Here is a 14,583-nt window from a genome sequence, read left to right on the forward strand (position 1 = left end):
AGAGAGAGAGAGAGAGAGAGAGAGAGAGAGAGAGAGAGAGAGAGAGAGAGAGAGAGAGAAATGTATGTGCTCCTCACCCAAGAAATGACTGAAGAAATTGTGGTATATGAATGCAATAATATATTATTATACCATTAGAAATGACAAATATGAAGAATCTGGAGAAACTAGGGAAGAACTATAAAAGAACAAAGTAAGAAGACCTAGAACAATTTACATGATGACCACGATGTAAAGAAAAATGACATGAAAAGTTCTTAGAATTTTTAAGTACTACTGAATAAGGGCTTCTGCAAAACTGTTGGAGGAGCATGCCTCTCATCTCTGTGCAGAATAATACATTTTAATGCTCCTACACTAATTAAAAGTGTCGTAGATATGAAAAGAGTATGCTTTAAGAGTGTTGCATTTATCACAAATTTCCTCAAAGTGTATTGTCTCCTATCTTTGGTCACCAAATTACAGTTGCAAATATTTCCCCATGGCATCAAGATTTCTGGAAATTTTACATTCCTAACTTAGAATATTAATTTTTTTTACTCTATTTCACTTTTGCATTTATCAAGGCCATCAACACAAAGGTCTAAATACTTATTTCAATGGAAATAGATTTGTATTATTCTACAAATTTTTCATATTCTCCATTTGATACAAAGTCCAGGCCAGTATTTCATTATTCTCCTATAAATAGCAAGGAAGAGACAGTAATGATTTAGAGATGCCACTAAGGTTCAGCCTAATGATATAGGTTTCTTTCAAAAGAGAATGGAGCAAGGGGCAGCTGGGTAGCTCAGTGGAGTGAGAGTCAGGCCTAGAGACAGGAGGTCCTAGGTTCAAACCCGGCCTCAGCCACTTCCCAGTTGTGTGACCCTGGGCAAGTCACTTGACCCCCATTGCCCACCCTTACCAATCTTCCACCTATGAGACAATACACCGAAGTACAAGGGTTTAAAAAAAAATTAAAAAAAAAAAAAAGAGAGAGAGAGAATGGAGCAATATGGCTCCAACAACTCTTATTTATACCCAGACTTCTTCTCAGTTTCTTAACAGCTGTTGGCTAACATTCTGCTCCTTAAGAAACCATGTTTTACAGATTAGCAGTTTGTCAGATGGTGATTTATGATGATGTGTTAGTGATACAAGAGCTATGACTGTCATTCATTTAATCAGAAGATATTTTCCCATTTGAAACTTTAATAACAGGTTTCTGGAAACATTACAAAACTAAGCAGCAAAATAGGTAACTATCCATCCTTTAACCCAGGGATCTGTGACTGTCAATAAACCCTACAAAAGTCAATAACAGAGTTCCCTTACATAATATACCAAAATACTCAAAGAAGCCTTTTATATATTATTAGCAAAATCTAGAAAGCAAAGTATGTGCCAACCAATTGGTGAAGGACTGAACAAGTGATGGTATAAGAATGTACTGATAATGCATCATAAAAAAAAAATATGTCAAACTTGAAGAAACTTAAGATCTCTACAACCATCTTCTTGATCCCTCTTCCACTGCCAAAAAAAAGCCCTAATATACATATTAGATATATTTTGAAATATATATAGTATATATTTTGAAACCCGACTTGCTCTCCAAGCAAGGTAGGAAGCAAACAAGAAAAATTATTTACATGTTATATACTCTCTACTTAATAAAATGGAGGCTAAGGTCAGAAAGGGGCTTGCCCATTTCATTTTGTTTTTATTGTCTCTAGTATCTTCCCTAGCACAGCGTCTTGCACATAATATGTACTTAATGTCTGTCATGCTGCTGAATTGTATTGCTAGACATCACAACATTCTTTATTTGGAAATAACTAGTATTAGTTAAAACCACAGTAGAAATAATGGAAAATTTCTTAACATGAGTAAGCCCAATAATTTCTCCTTTCCCAAATTAAAAATATGGAAACTTTCCTAATCATATCAACTTACCTAATAGTCAAATTCTATAATATCTCTGAAACACATTTTAATATGTTATTATATTTTTAACAACAGAAGAACCTAATGATGCACTAGTATTCTGTAACTCCCTTATTTACAGGAGATTTAAAGAATTTAATATGATTGTCTGCTATTAATCTAATTAAGTACTTTACTATTAATCATTAAAGATTTATATCTTCACCATGTCATTCACCCTGAAATTCAGGCTATGTCAACAGTAAAAAAATAAAGTGATACTATCACCAATTATAGATAAAAATCACTTAATTTCATAGGTAGACAGAACCTCAGTAGCCATCTAGTCCAATCTACAACTGAAAAGCAATTTACCCATTACAACATATCCAACAAACTGCAATTAAGACCTCTAAATGAGTAAAAGCATATTACCTAATGAAGCAGTCATTTTATTCTTAGATAGTACTAATGATGGGGATATCTTTCCTAACCTCCAAGCTAAATTTGCCCCTTTGCTACTTTTACCCTCCTACTTGTGCTGCCTCCAGGACCAAACAAACAAAACCAGTCATATGCCTCTTGAACATGACAGCTCTTGCAGTGCTTGACGCTCTCATGTCTTCCCAGTCTCCTGATTCATTCATTTATTCACTTGACAAGCATTTACTCAATGCCTGCTTTGTGCTAAGCACTAGGTTAAGTATAGCCTAATAATCTCCCTAGTTTTTCATCTCATCTTCATTTCATATATCATGGACTCAAGGTCTTTCACCATCCTGGCTGCCCACCTCTAGATGTTCTCTAGTTTATCAATGTCCTTTCTAAACTGTGAGACCCAGAATTAACCTAATATTCTAGATGTAGAATGACCTGGGTAACAGCAGCAAGCTTATCACCTCCTTAAAGCCTGGAGGCTGTGATTTTCCAAATGGTGCCTAAAGCTGAATCAGCTGAGTCCTATTTAGCTTTCAGGAAAATTGTTTGAAAAATCATACCTCTGCCATTTTATGCTTATGAAGTTTCTTTGGTTCTTTAAAATAAATGTTTAAGACTTTAAATGTATGTCTACTAAATTTTATCTTCTATCCATCTGTATATTTATCTATCAGTTGAATGTTCTAGCCCAGTGTTGGTGAACCTTGTAGAGATCATGTGCCCAAACTGCACCTTCAAGCTGCCTATGAGGCCCGACTCCCCTACCCCAGCATTACCCCAGAAGGTAGAGAGAGGAAGTGTTCACATTGAGCTGCTGGGTAGAGGGCAGGGCATGAAAAATGTTCTTAGGTGCTGTGGAAAGGGGGAACGAAGCAGCCCCCTCTGGCATGACAAGGCAAGTGTGCCACATTTTCGCCAACACAGTTCTAGCCTGTCATAATCTTTTTCAATTTTGGCTGTTATTACAGCTTCAGATACTAGGTATATGATTCTGAACAAGTCATTTAACCCTGTCTGCCTTAGTTTCATCATCTGTTAAATGAGCTAAGGAAGGAAATGGCAAATCATTCCTGTACCTTTGCAAAAAACAAAACAACCTCGAATGGGGTCACAAAGAATTAGACATAACTGAAACAATAACAACACAGATCTCAATGCCACTCCACAAAAAACTATCTGCCAAGGTGAAACTCAATCATCAACAACTTCTCCAAGTCAAGTCATTTCAACCAGTTTTGAACCCTTCTAACTAATGTATTGTGATTAAGTCACATATCTCCACCTTTTCTATAAAAATATGGGATATTTAATCAAACCTGTCACTAAAAGATAGTTTAAAAGATAGTTATAGGGGGCAGCTGGTAGCTCAGTGGATTGAGAGCCAGGCCTAGAGATGGGAGGTCCTAGGTTCAAATCCGGCCTCAGACACTTCCCAGCTGTGTGACCCTGGGCAAGTCACTTGACCCCCCATTGCCTACTCTTACACTTTCAATATCATTCCCTGATGTAACAGTTTGGCAACCCTGTCAGAAAAGGAAATAAAGTTAGTATGGCATGACCTGTTTTTTTTGTTTTTGTTTTTGTTTTATTTAAACCCTTAACTTCTGTGTATTGGCTCCTAGGTGGAAGAGTGGTAAGGATAGGCAATGGGGGTCAAGTGACTTGCCCAGGGTCACATAGCTGGGAAGTGTCTGAGGCCAGATTTGAACCTAGGACCTCCCGTCTCTAGGCCTGGCTCTCAATCCACTGAGCTACCCAGCTGCCCCGGCACGACCTGTTTTTGATGAAGTCATGCTAGAATTTTGCATTCCCTGTTTCTTTTTCTCTAGATGAATCATTGGGACTAAAAGAGTTAGGACCAATAAAGAATAATTCAAAGAGGAATGACTACGTATATAAAACAAAGGGATAGGTTAAAAACCTAAAAGCATTCTTTTCTTCCAGAAGTCACAAAAAGAGTCAAAGGAGCATAATTAAACCCAAAGCTTAAGCTATACTTCTCTGAGAATTTAGATTTAATTAAGGATATTGTCTTAAGCAAAAATAAGCAATGACTCTCTCTATATATATATGTATATGTATGTATATGTATACATATGTGTGTCTGTACACATATACACAACATACAAAAAAAACACACACATAATGACTAAATATTATTACTACAGGTATTTTTAAAATAAAACAAGAAAACATCAAGACCAGAAAGGACAAATATGTTAGAGGAAAAAAAGGAATATCTGTACTACATATAAATCATAGTTTTTTTTGGTATGTTGAATCACTGAATCATAACCAACCAGAAATTCTAACTTCAATAATGTCTAGTATCTATAGAACACACTTAAGCAAGATTAGAGCCTGAGTACCATAATTTACTTTGCTTTTAGTAGATGCCAAGATAACTGAAGCCCCCTATAATGTCTAGAACATTTCCTTGTGCCAGGCTTGTGATTTCTTTTTTCTGTCCAGAATATCTATAATATATTCTAATGTCATTTTTGTTTCTTTCCCTTCAGATCTTGATCTAAATGTTCTCTACTCTTCTTCCCTTCCTGGATTTTCTCACATGAGGAAAAATCTTGATAGACAATATTATACATTATCCCCATAACTTTTATATAACCTTTAAAATAAGGTATACTTATTGCTGGCCATATTCCAATCATGAACATTAGCAAGTCTTAGTGATACCTATCACTAAGTTCAAATTTGCTTCTTTTCTTTAAAATCAGGGGGCAGCTAAGTAGCTCAGTGGATTGAGAGCCAGGCCTAGAGACGGGAGGTCCTGGGTTCAAATCTGGCCTCAGACACTTCCCAGCTGTGTGACCCTGGACAAGTCACTTAACCCCATTGCCTACTCTTACCACTCTTCTGCCTTGGAGCCAATACACAGTATTGATTCCAAGACGGAAGGTAAGGTCTTAGAAATAAATAAATGAATGAATGAATAAATAGTCTCTAGTTCATCATATTTGCGGCCCTTACATGGGACAATTGTAAATAGGCATCTGAAATCATAGCTTTGTTTTTAGTGCTATCTACTTAGACTTTTATGAATTTCTGGTCATTTTTATTAATATTCTTCTTTCACATTTATAGCTATATTCAACAGTACCTAGCTAGGGGAATATAAATAAGAAGTTTTTACATTTTTGTTTCTTCAGTTTAAAGTCCTTCTGATTAGATGTGTAAGGCATATGAAAATAGTTTTACCAACTTTTGCTAGGTGTACTCCATCCATTCCTGTCTAGTAGATTGTTATTCCTAGATTGTCAAATATGGTCCAAAAATCTAAATCTCATTCTCAAGCACCATTAAAAACAAAACAAAACAAAAACAACTTGCTATTTATTACCAAATCTGAAGCCCTTGCTTCAGAAATGATGAAAACATTATCTTTGTTCATAAGATTTCTGATTCCTCATCCATAACTTGCTAATTCTTAACCATAGTATATTTCTTCTGGAAGATCATTGGTAATGATTATTAGATTTGACAGATCTTGGGAGGTTCCCTGTCACAGCCTGAATATATCTTCTGGATAAGTATCAGACCTCCCTGTTGTTCTTATAAGATAGACAAATATCTGTCTCAGTAAATAACTCTCATGGTAGTCACCCAATATCATCTACTTATCTCTTTTTCCTCTGACTTTCTGGATAATCTCTTGTGTAACAGCATTTGTGGTTCCATTATCTACAATTCCTGAAAGACAAGTAACTACTCCCTCCTCAAATGGTTTACTCCAATGCCTCAATCCAAATGTAGGTTCTTTCCCTTCCTGTTCTTTTATAGGTTTCATTTTTATATCCCACCCCCTCCACAAACTTCCTAACCCAGTTCAAGCTTCCCCTTTACCTCTTTAGATTCCTTTTCTTCATGTTTTAAACAATGAAAGAGTGTGTGTATAACATTTTATTCTCCCTGGTAATTTGGAGAAGAGAGTGTTTTTTGAGCATTATTACTTTCTTTTATAGAAAGGAAATCAACCTGCATTAGATGTCAATTAACTAGTCAGAGTCGAAAGACAAACACAATTCTCCCTATTTTCCATCTTATTTCTGAAAATAAGATCTTCAGAATACATTATTACTATACTTATTTACCCTCCATAAGCCTCAGTTTCCTCATCTGAAAATGGGAACAATAAGCTTTTTTTGAGCCAAGTCAGTGATCTGACTACTGTAAGACACTCCCATTGAAGAACTTCTGCTACCAATCAGCACCCGCTTTACAACTTAGAAAGATGGTCAGGGCCACTAAGAGTTAAATGACTCATCCAGGGTCAAAGAGCCAGCATGTACTAGAGGAAGGACTCACCCCTGGGTCTTCCTGACTCCAAGGCTGGCTATCTATCCACTCTGCCATACTTTAGATAAAAATATATCACAGGGATGAAGAAAGTACTTGAATCTTGAAGTGCTTTAGAATCATTATAGATATTTATTTAATTGAACTTTGAACAAAATTTTATTTAATGCTTTTGGCTAACCAGAGAAAAGTTTATCAGGGAAGAAATATCAAAGGTAAGGAGTTTCTTTTTGTGTCATAATGACAGAGAAGCAGTCAGATTAATCCTCCTATCTGTACCATTTTAATAGTCATATGAGAAGTTTCATTAAGTGGCAAACATTTTAACAAAAATACTCTGAAAACAACAGTTCTGAAATAAATTTTTTTCTTACTTCAACTAATTAAGCAAAGTTTATCTTTATTTGCACAGTAAGAAAAATTCCATCCCTGAAAGATAGCTTCATAGAAAAAAGCAGAAGTGTATTATAGATTTATCTCTAACTTTAGGCATAGTATTAAAAGTACCAGAAATACTAGACCAAAATGAAACCTGTTATTATTTGTTCTATCTTCACTCATGGACTAAATCTCAGTCTTATGTTGTAAATATGATTCCCAAGTTTCTGTTAAAGTAATATGATCTAAATAGGAATTCTTTTAACATGGCAATGAAGGATTTATCATTCAGAGGGATATGTTAAATCATTAAGAAGTTATTAAGCTGCCTAGTATTAGCATATCCCTATGATAACATCAGCTTCCAAAATAACCTATTGCTATACAAATATAAAATGGTACTCACCAGCAAGTGTGTAGTCCATATCAAAACCAAAACACTTTATCTTTTCCATGGCTAAACTCCGATTCACAAACACCCTATAAGAAGAAGTAAAAAGAAATCTATGTCAATTAGCTTTGCAACTAAAATGTCTAAACTGTCATGAAGCTACTTCTGCAAATTCTTTTCCTTAAGTTCACACAATTAAGATCCTTGATCTAAAATATCCAGATCTTATACATACAATGAATAAAATAGCATATAAAAATAAATGGATGAGAGTTTGAGAAGGGACTTTGGGGGGCATACCATTATATCAGTGCTATGCTTCAGAAGGATATGGCTACTTTTTATCTCAAACTCCAAGCCTGTAACACTTAACTATTTCAGTGTTCCCCACTTTGTGAAAATGGCTTTGAAGGCATAAGGAAAATTAACCTATCATGAGGTAAATAATATAATACCATTGGACCTTAACCAAAGTGCTTTACTTTCTGAGCCTGAGGTCTCTCACCTATAGAATGATGGGGTTTAACTTGTTATAAGGGATTTCTTAATTTCATTTATCTTGTTAGAAGCAGAAGTTTTAGATCAGAGGAAGGTTTTTAATTTATATGCTGTCTCTGTAAGAGGCAGAGATACAAACAGCACTGACTATCACTTTAAGAAGAAGGAACAGGGAGATCTTGCTTCCAGCCCTTTAAGGGTAAACCATAAAACCAGTGAAGGGACTCCATTTTGCTCTGGCTTCATTTGGAGAGGAGTAGGAAGGTGCTGATGGAGTTTCTTCTCTATATCAGGAGAAACTGGCAGTGAAGATTTCAGAGTTAGTTCATAGAACACTGAGTTTGGAAGAAGTCAGTGACAGTGAGATGTGTTCTTTTCAGAATAGACTGAGCCACTGGACTGTCTGCCATTTGGATTCGAGGGAAGAGGAGCCTTGAGCTGTTCAGGTTCACTCTCTGTCAAGAGGACTCTCTGATAGTTGGCTTCTGGCAGCTTTTGGTTTTCAGATAAAAGTTTGACCATTTGGAGTTGAAGGAACTCCAAATTCTGGGCTGTTCAGTTTGGTTCTCTGTCAGGAGGTCTCTCTGAGAGTTGGCTTCTGGTAGCTTTGGATTTCAGTAAAGGGGTTAAGGGGTTCATTATCAATTTAAGGTTCATCGTTTAGCATAGCTTAGTTAGATAGAAAAATATTATTTAAGATAGTTGAGAATAGTTTAAGGAGACCTGCTTGCAGGCAAGAAGAAGCTGCAAAGAAAGCAGTTAGATTTGGGGGTTTTTATTTAGATATTTTAGTATAAGGTTAAGAGATTTCCCGTTCTATTTTTCTACATCTTGTCCTATCTCACCTCTACTATAAATAAATAAGGGTTTTATCAAACTGCTTTAGGATACTTATCAACAGCCTGCACAACAGTTTAACCCCCTAACGACTATCTACAAAATAGATTTAATATAACAGCTTTAGCTTATCAATAACAGCTTTAGTTATTAATAACAGCTTCAGTTTACCCGTAACAAACTAGAAGATGTTCCTTCTGGCTCAAAATCTATGATCTAGCTGCACAAATATGTGAAACATCAACCACATTAGCCTCTATGGGCAATCAAATACAAAAAATGGAGACTAACAAACAAAGAGAACTATCATCTAGTGACTGGTTCCCTCTCCCATATCTCCGAGTATGGACCATATCTTAGTAAACAAAGCATCCCAGCAGAGTAATATAAACACAATAAATCCCTGAACTGAAGGGACTGCATGGCAAGAGAGGAAGGTGCAATGGATCTGGGTTCAAATCCTAGCTCTGCTCATTATTAGTTGTGTGACTAAATAATTCACTAAAGCACCATTTCCCACTCTTAAAATGAAAAGGTAATCTCTAAGGTTTCTTCTAGTTCTAAACCTATTAGTCAATTCAATTGCCTTAACAAAAAATCTTGTGATAGGTAAAGACACTATAACTCAAAACTGACTAACTTACTTATGTCTTATATTTAAAAAACTGTAGGGAAAAATCCACATAACTCATAAACATATTATTCATAAGAGTACATATATACATAGAGGTATATATGTCCTTCTATGTACATGTACTATCACAATAATATGCCTATTATTGTATACATGTGACAATATAAATGTGACATGTATGTAACATATTATCCTATGAGTAACATTCTTATTTTGTGTGTGTCACACATACATGTATTGGTGCATATGTATAGAAGTATAGTGTCCAGTGAGTCACTCTATACAAAGTGTCCCAAAAGTTTTAGGGGGCAATTTAAGCTATCAAACCTAAAACCGCCTAGGACCTTTGGGATATTCTTTATAAAAGATATTTGTGTACCCCAAGCAAAGGCAGTCTTTTAGCCTATTTTTTGTTTTGTTGTTCTTATTATTTATCAGAAAAGGGATAAAGGCTAGTTTAAAACACTAGAAAGATTATCATTGTTTAGTGAGATTAACAATCTCTGAATGGATACAGTAATTAGCTCGTGTTAAACCTAGGAAATACTAAAGAGGTTATTTTTGATGAAAAGTTGAGGGGGTAGTTAGGTGGCAGAGTGGACAGAGAGCCGGGTCTGGAGGTCAGGAGGAGCTGGGTTCAAATCTGACCATAGACACATTCTAGCCATGTGACCCTGGGTCACTTAATCCCATTTGCCTTGCCTTTGTCGTTCTGTCCTAGGATAGAAAGTAAGAGTTTTTTAAAAAGAAAGAAAAATTATGATTTCAGTCACAATCAGTCAGACTCCAGTTATGAAAATTTCTAACATTAAGGAGGAGTTTGGGCTCTCTGCTTTACTTTACATTTATATTTCTAGTTAACCCCTGGCTACTTTGTGAAAGAGGCAAAATTCACTTTACTAAAAATGAAACAAGTTATATTATAGTGTCTGTGGATTAACAGGCCCTGGGAGAGGAAGTTTGGGATAGAGTTAAGCTTTTTCTCAAGATTTCCCTCAGCCCAATTCTTCTATTCTGAAATATAGTGCCTAATGCTCCTCTGTCAGAGCTCAGACCTACCTTTGCTCCTAAGAGATGTTCTAAAGAATTCAGACCCTTTGGATCTCTGAGATAGCTTCTTCCTCTTAAATAAACTCTTTAGGATGTGACCAAGTCTCTCACACAATGGCTTTAAATAATTCAAGGAGGTATGCAGGCCCCATTCACACTTGGTTCTGATTGATATCAGATATCAATCAACAAATGCTCCTACCTAAGGAAAGTACTTTTAAGTGGTGGGATAATCAGGGAACACTCAACTCTCACAAATGTAGGACTCCAATCCTTCCTTTCCAGATCCATGATAACAGACAATTCTGCAGTTCATTTAACTTCATCCTGCAAGCACTACCAATCAGTACTATTCCTTTTCAATCACACAAATCCTCCAAAACATATCACAGGTGACATAATCATCCAACATAAGGTAATAGATTCTCACCCTTAGTAAGACACAGTGAATGACAGGACTGAAGTTTGGAATTTTAAATATAGGATAGGGAGCCAACTGGACCAAATTCTTAATCAGATACTAAACAGCTGATGTTCCTAAAATATTCAGGAATCAAGACTTAGAATAAGAGCCAGGAAAAGGCTGAAGATTTTCTTTCTTGTGTTATGGCCTGGCAAGAGGATCATGGAGCCATATAATTAACAGGTCAGCTTCAACTTTCCTAAGTGGTAATATGCAAGCTAGCCTCAGTAGGCATAACCAGGAGTAAAAGGAAAAAAAAATTAAGGAACTTCACTAAGGTACATTCAGATAGCACTAAAAGTAAGAGAAATCAATAGTAGACCCAACAAGGCAGTTTCTGATATTAACTTCTAGGAAGCATTTAATGCAACCAAATTGTAAATATAAATATATATATATTTCAAGTCACTATGTAATTTATTAACTCTTCTACTGGTGAGCATAACAAATGTGCTTCAAGAGTTATGAAAACTTTATTTTCTCTAAAGTGGACATCATTCTATCTAAAGTCATTGGGTAAGTATTATTTGTAATGGAGAGAAGCTAGAAGTCTTACCAATAAGATCTGGAGTAAAACAAAGATGTCTATCATCACCTACATTATTTAACATAGTAGAAATAAAATGGGAATATACATGCCAAAACAAACCTAGGAACTACTTGAATATAATGATAAAGTGCTGACACAAATAAATTCAGATCTCAATAATTGAGAAATAGTCATTGTTCATGGATAGGCAGAGCCAATATAATTAAAGTTTCAATCCTACCTAAACTAATCTACTTATCCAATGCCATCCCAATTAAATTACCAAAAAATTATTTTATTGAGTTAGAAAAAATAATATAAAATTCATTTAGAAGAAATAAGATCAAGAACATCAAAAGAATTAATGAAAAAAGGTAAAGAAAGGGGATCTAGCAGATCCAGATTTTAAATTGTATTATTAAGCAGAAATTATCAGAACTATTAATACTAAAAAATAGGAAGGTACATCAGTAGAACAGAACACACACCACAAACAACAGTATAAGATTATGGTTACTTTATATTTCACAAAAGCATAGATACAGGTTTTTGGAATAAGAAATCACTATTTGGTAAAAAATGTTGGACAAATGGAAAGTAATTTGGCATAAACTTGGTATACAACAATCTTATACCATTCACCAAGATAAGATCAAAATGTTTACATGATATAGGCATAAAAGGAGATATAAGTAAGTTAGAAGAACAAACAACCTATTACCTATCAGATTTATGGAAAGAAGTAGAATTTGTAAGTTGACAAGAATTGGAGAGCCCTGTGTAATGTAAAATGGATAATTCTGAGTACGTTAAATTGAAAGCTTCATACAAATAAGGCAAATGTTGCCAAGATTAGAAGTAAAGCAGAAAATTGAAAAAACACTAACAGCCTCTCAGAGATTTCATATCTAAATATATAGAACTTTGCAAAATTCATAATAAGAGCCATCCCCAACTGATAAATAATCAAAATATATGAGAAGTCAATTTTCAAATGAATGAAGAAATCAAAGTCTTATATAAGCAAATGAAAAATGCTCTAAATCACTACTGATTAATGTAAACCAAAACAATTCTGAGATATCATCTCACACCCATCAGATTGGCTAAAATAACAAAAGGGCAAAATGACAAATTTTTTTTTAAGTGATATACAAATCCCAACTGCAATTCAGGCCATTCTCCAATTCAAATTCTGGTCTGAAATCATTAACTACCTGCAATATCTGTTTGAAATAAATGTGTGGTTGGACTAACCTTTTTTTTAAAAAGTGGACATCATTGCTACATATCTACTAACTTTCACATGACTTTCATCTTCATCTTACTACTGTATGTTTTATAAAACTCTTGCTCTTGTTCTGCCCTCTGAGATTGTTAGGGTAATAGTTATTTTTTTCACCTTATTTTGTTTGGGGGTAGTTATATACTAGTAAATCACTGAGTTGTTTAAAAAAAAGTATCAATAAACCTTTTTTAAAATCCAAGGGTAGGGAGCAGGTAGGTGGCTCTATAGATTGAGAGCCTGACCTAGAGAAAGGAAGTCCTGGATTCAAACTGGACCTCAGGCACTTCCTAGTTGTGAGACCCTGAGCAAGGCACTTAATCCCATTACCTAGTCCTTGCTACTCTTCTGCTGAAAGTAGTATTGATTTTAAGATGAAGATAAGGATTTTTTAAAATCCAAGGATAGCTAATAAGTGTTGAGGCTTTTGAGAGGTCTTTGAGTTCAGAAATAAAGCCATATTTTTTTGTGAAGGTCTAGAAGCAAATGTTCAACACCATCTTAGTTTTCATTTATAAGAACCTTCACTGACAGAACTTTTGATAACTAAGTTATTTTAATTTTAATTTCTAAGAAACAAATAGAAAAAATCTGAATCCACTGTTATTTCTTTAAATTTCCTTGCCAAAGTAAAGGTGGTATGAAGAAGAAAATCAAACCATCTTCAGGGAATATGTCCAAAGATATAATAAAAAAAATTTTAATAGCATTAGTCCACTGAATAGCAATAAAGAGAGTAATTCCATAAATTAAGACTCAAAAAAGACAACGAATATAAAAGTACCAAAAGTATATATATATATATATGTCAGGCAAGAAGGGGAAAATGTGACCCAAAGATCTCTCTTCTATTCAGAGCTAGAATACAAATTTTATTAAGACTAAACATTTCTTGGTCTCAAGTAATGCAAAAGAGAATAGTAAACACTATACTATAATGTATGGTCATGGTAGAACACTAAAGATTGGTTTGTTGTCTTTGATAACAAAAAGGAATAGATCTACTTGGAAAAGCCAAAGGTTTCTTTAGACCTCAGACATGGAACCAAAGGCAACTACTACTGATGCCAAGCCCATTTATGCCACTTCACTAATTGCTAAAACTTCCATGTAGTATGTTAAGCACAACTACTTTTAGAAAAATATTTTTTAACTTAAAACAACAACCACCACCAACTTTTGTCCTAGGGTACATTCTAATCTCACTAATATGTTCAACTGTAAAGTACAACATTGAGGTTTAGGAATTCACAGGACAAGCAACTAACCATTTAAAAGGGGATATTTTAATACCTATGAGAAATGCACAAACACCATAAAACTTTGTACTGCCATATCAGGGTATGAATTCAAAATTGAATGGCTTGTTTGACTTATATTTTTAGTAACATATCTATGCAGTTTAAGGAGAGTTACAGGAGACTGTAAGTAAAGAAATATAAAGCAGAAGTTCTAAATATTTTTCCTTGAAATATCAGCATGCCATTTACTAAATGTGAAACTAAAGAATCAAACTCCTAATGGTACTTAAGATTAAAATGATATTTCAAATAATATTACCTCATCTGTCACTGGTTGTCTTCTTGCAAAGTTGTCTGTGTTTCATCTAGTTCTAGAAGTCACATTACAAAATCCTTTAAAATTTTTCTCTATAAATCATAATTTTTTATTGCTTTGTTCTAACTTCAGAAGACTGGTCTGAATCGGGAGCCTCAATATTTATCTTCTGAGAGTTAGAGAAAACACTTCTGTGGCTAATTTAACTTGTCATTGGATATCACTGTTGCTCCACATAAATCCATTTGGAATAGAATATCTTTGGCAATGAAGTACTTTTTACCCTTAGCCCCTCCCATTG

General features: G+C 34.7%; 1 protein-coding gene across 1 annotated transcript in view; it reads right to left on the reverse strand.

Annotated features, from left to right (window-relative positions):
• NT5C2 (5'-nucleotidase, cytosolic II) overlaps positions 1 to 14,583 on the reverse strand; it is a 130,608-nt gene that overhangs the window by 55,563 nt on the left and 60,462 nt on the right. The window contains exon 3 of the mRNA XM_044665533.1: positions 7,445 to 7,518. Coding sequence (XP_044521468.1) covers positions 7,445 to 7,518 — 74 coding nt within the window. The remainder of the gene's footprint in view (positions 1 to 7,444; positions 7,519 to 14,583) is intronic.

The sequence above is a fragment of the Gracilinanus agilis genome, chromosome 2 (genome assembly GCF_016433145.1).
Source record: "Gracilinanus agilis isolate LMUSP501 chromosome 2, AgileGrace, whole genome shotgun sequence".
In the NCBI taxonomy this organism is placed as follows: Eukaryota; Metazoa; Chordata; class Mammalia; order Didelphimorphia; family Didelphidae; genus Gracilinanus; species Gracilinanus agilis.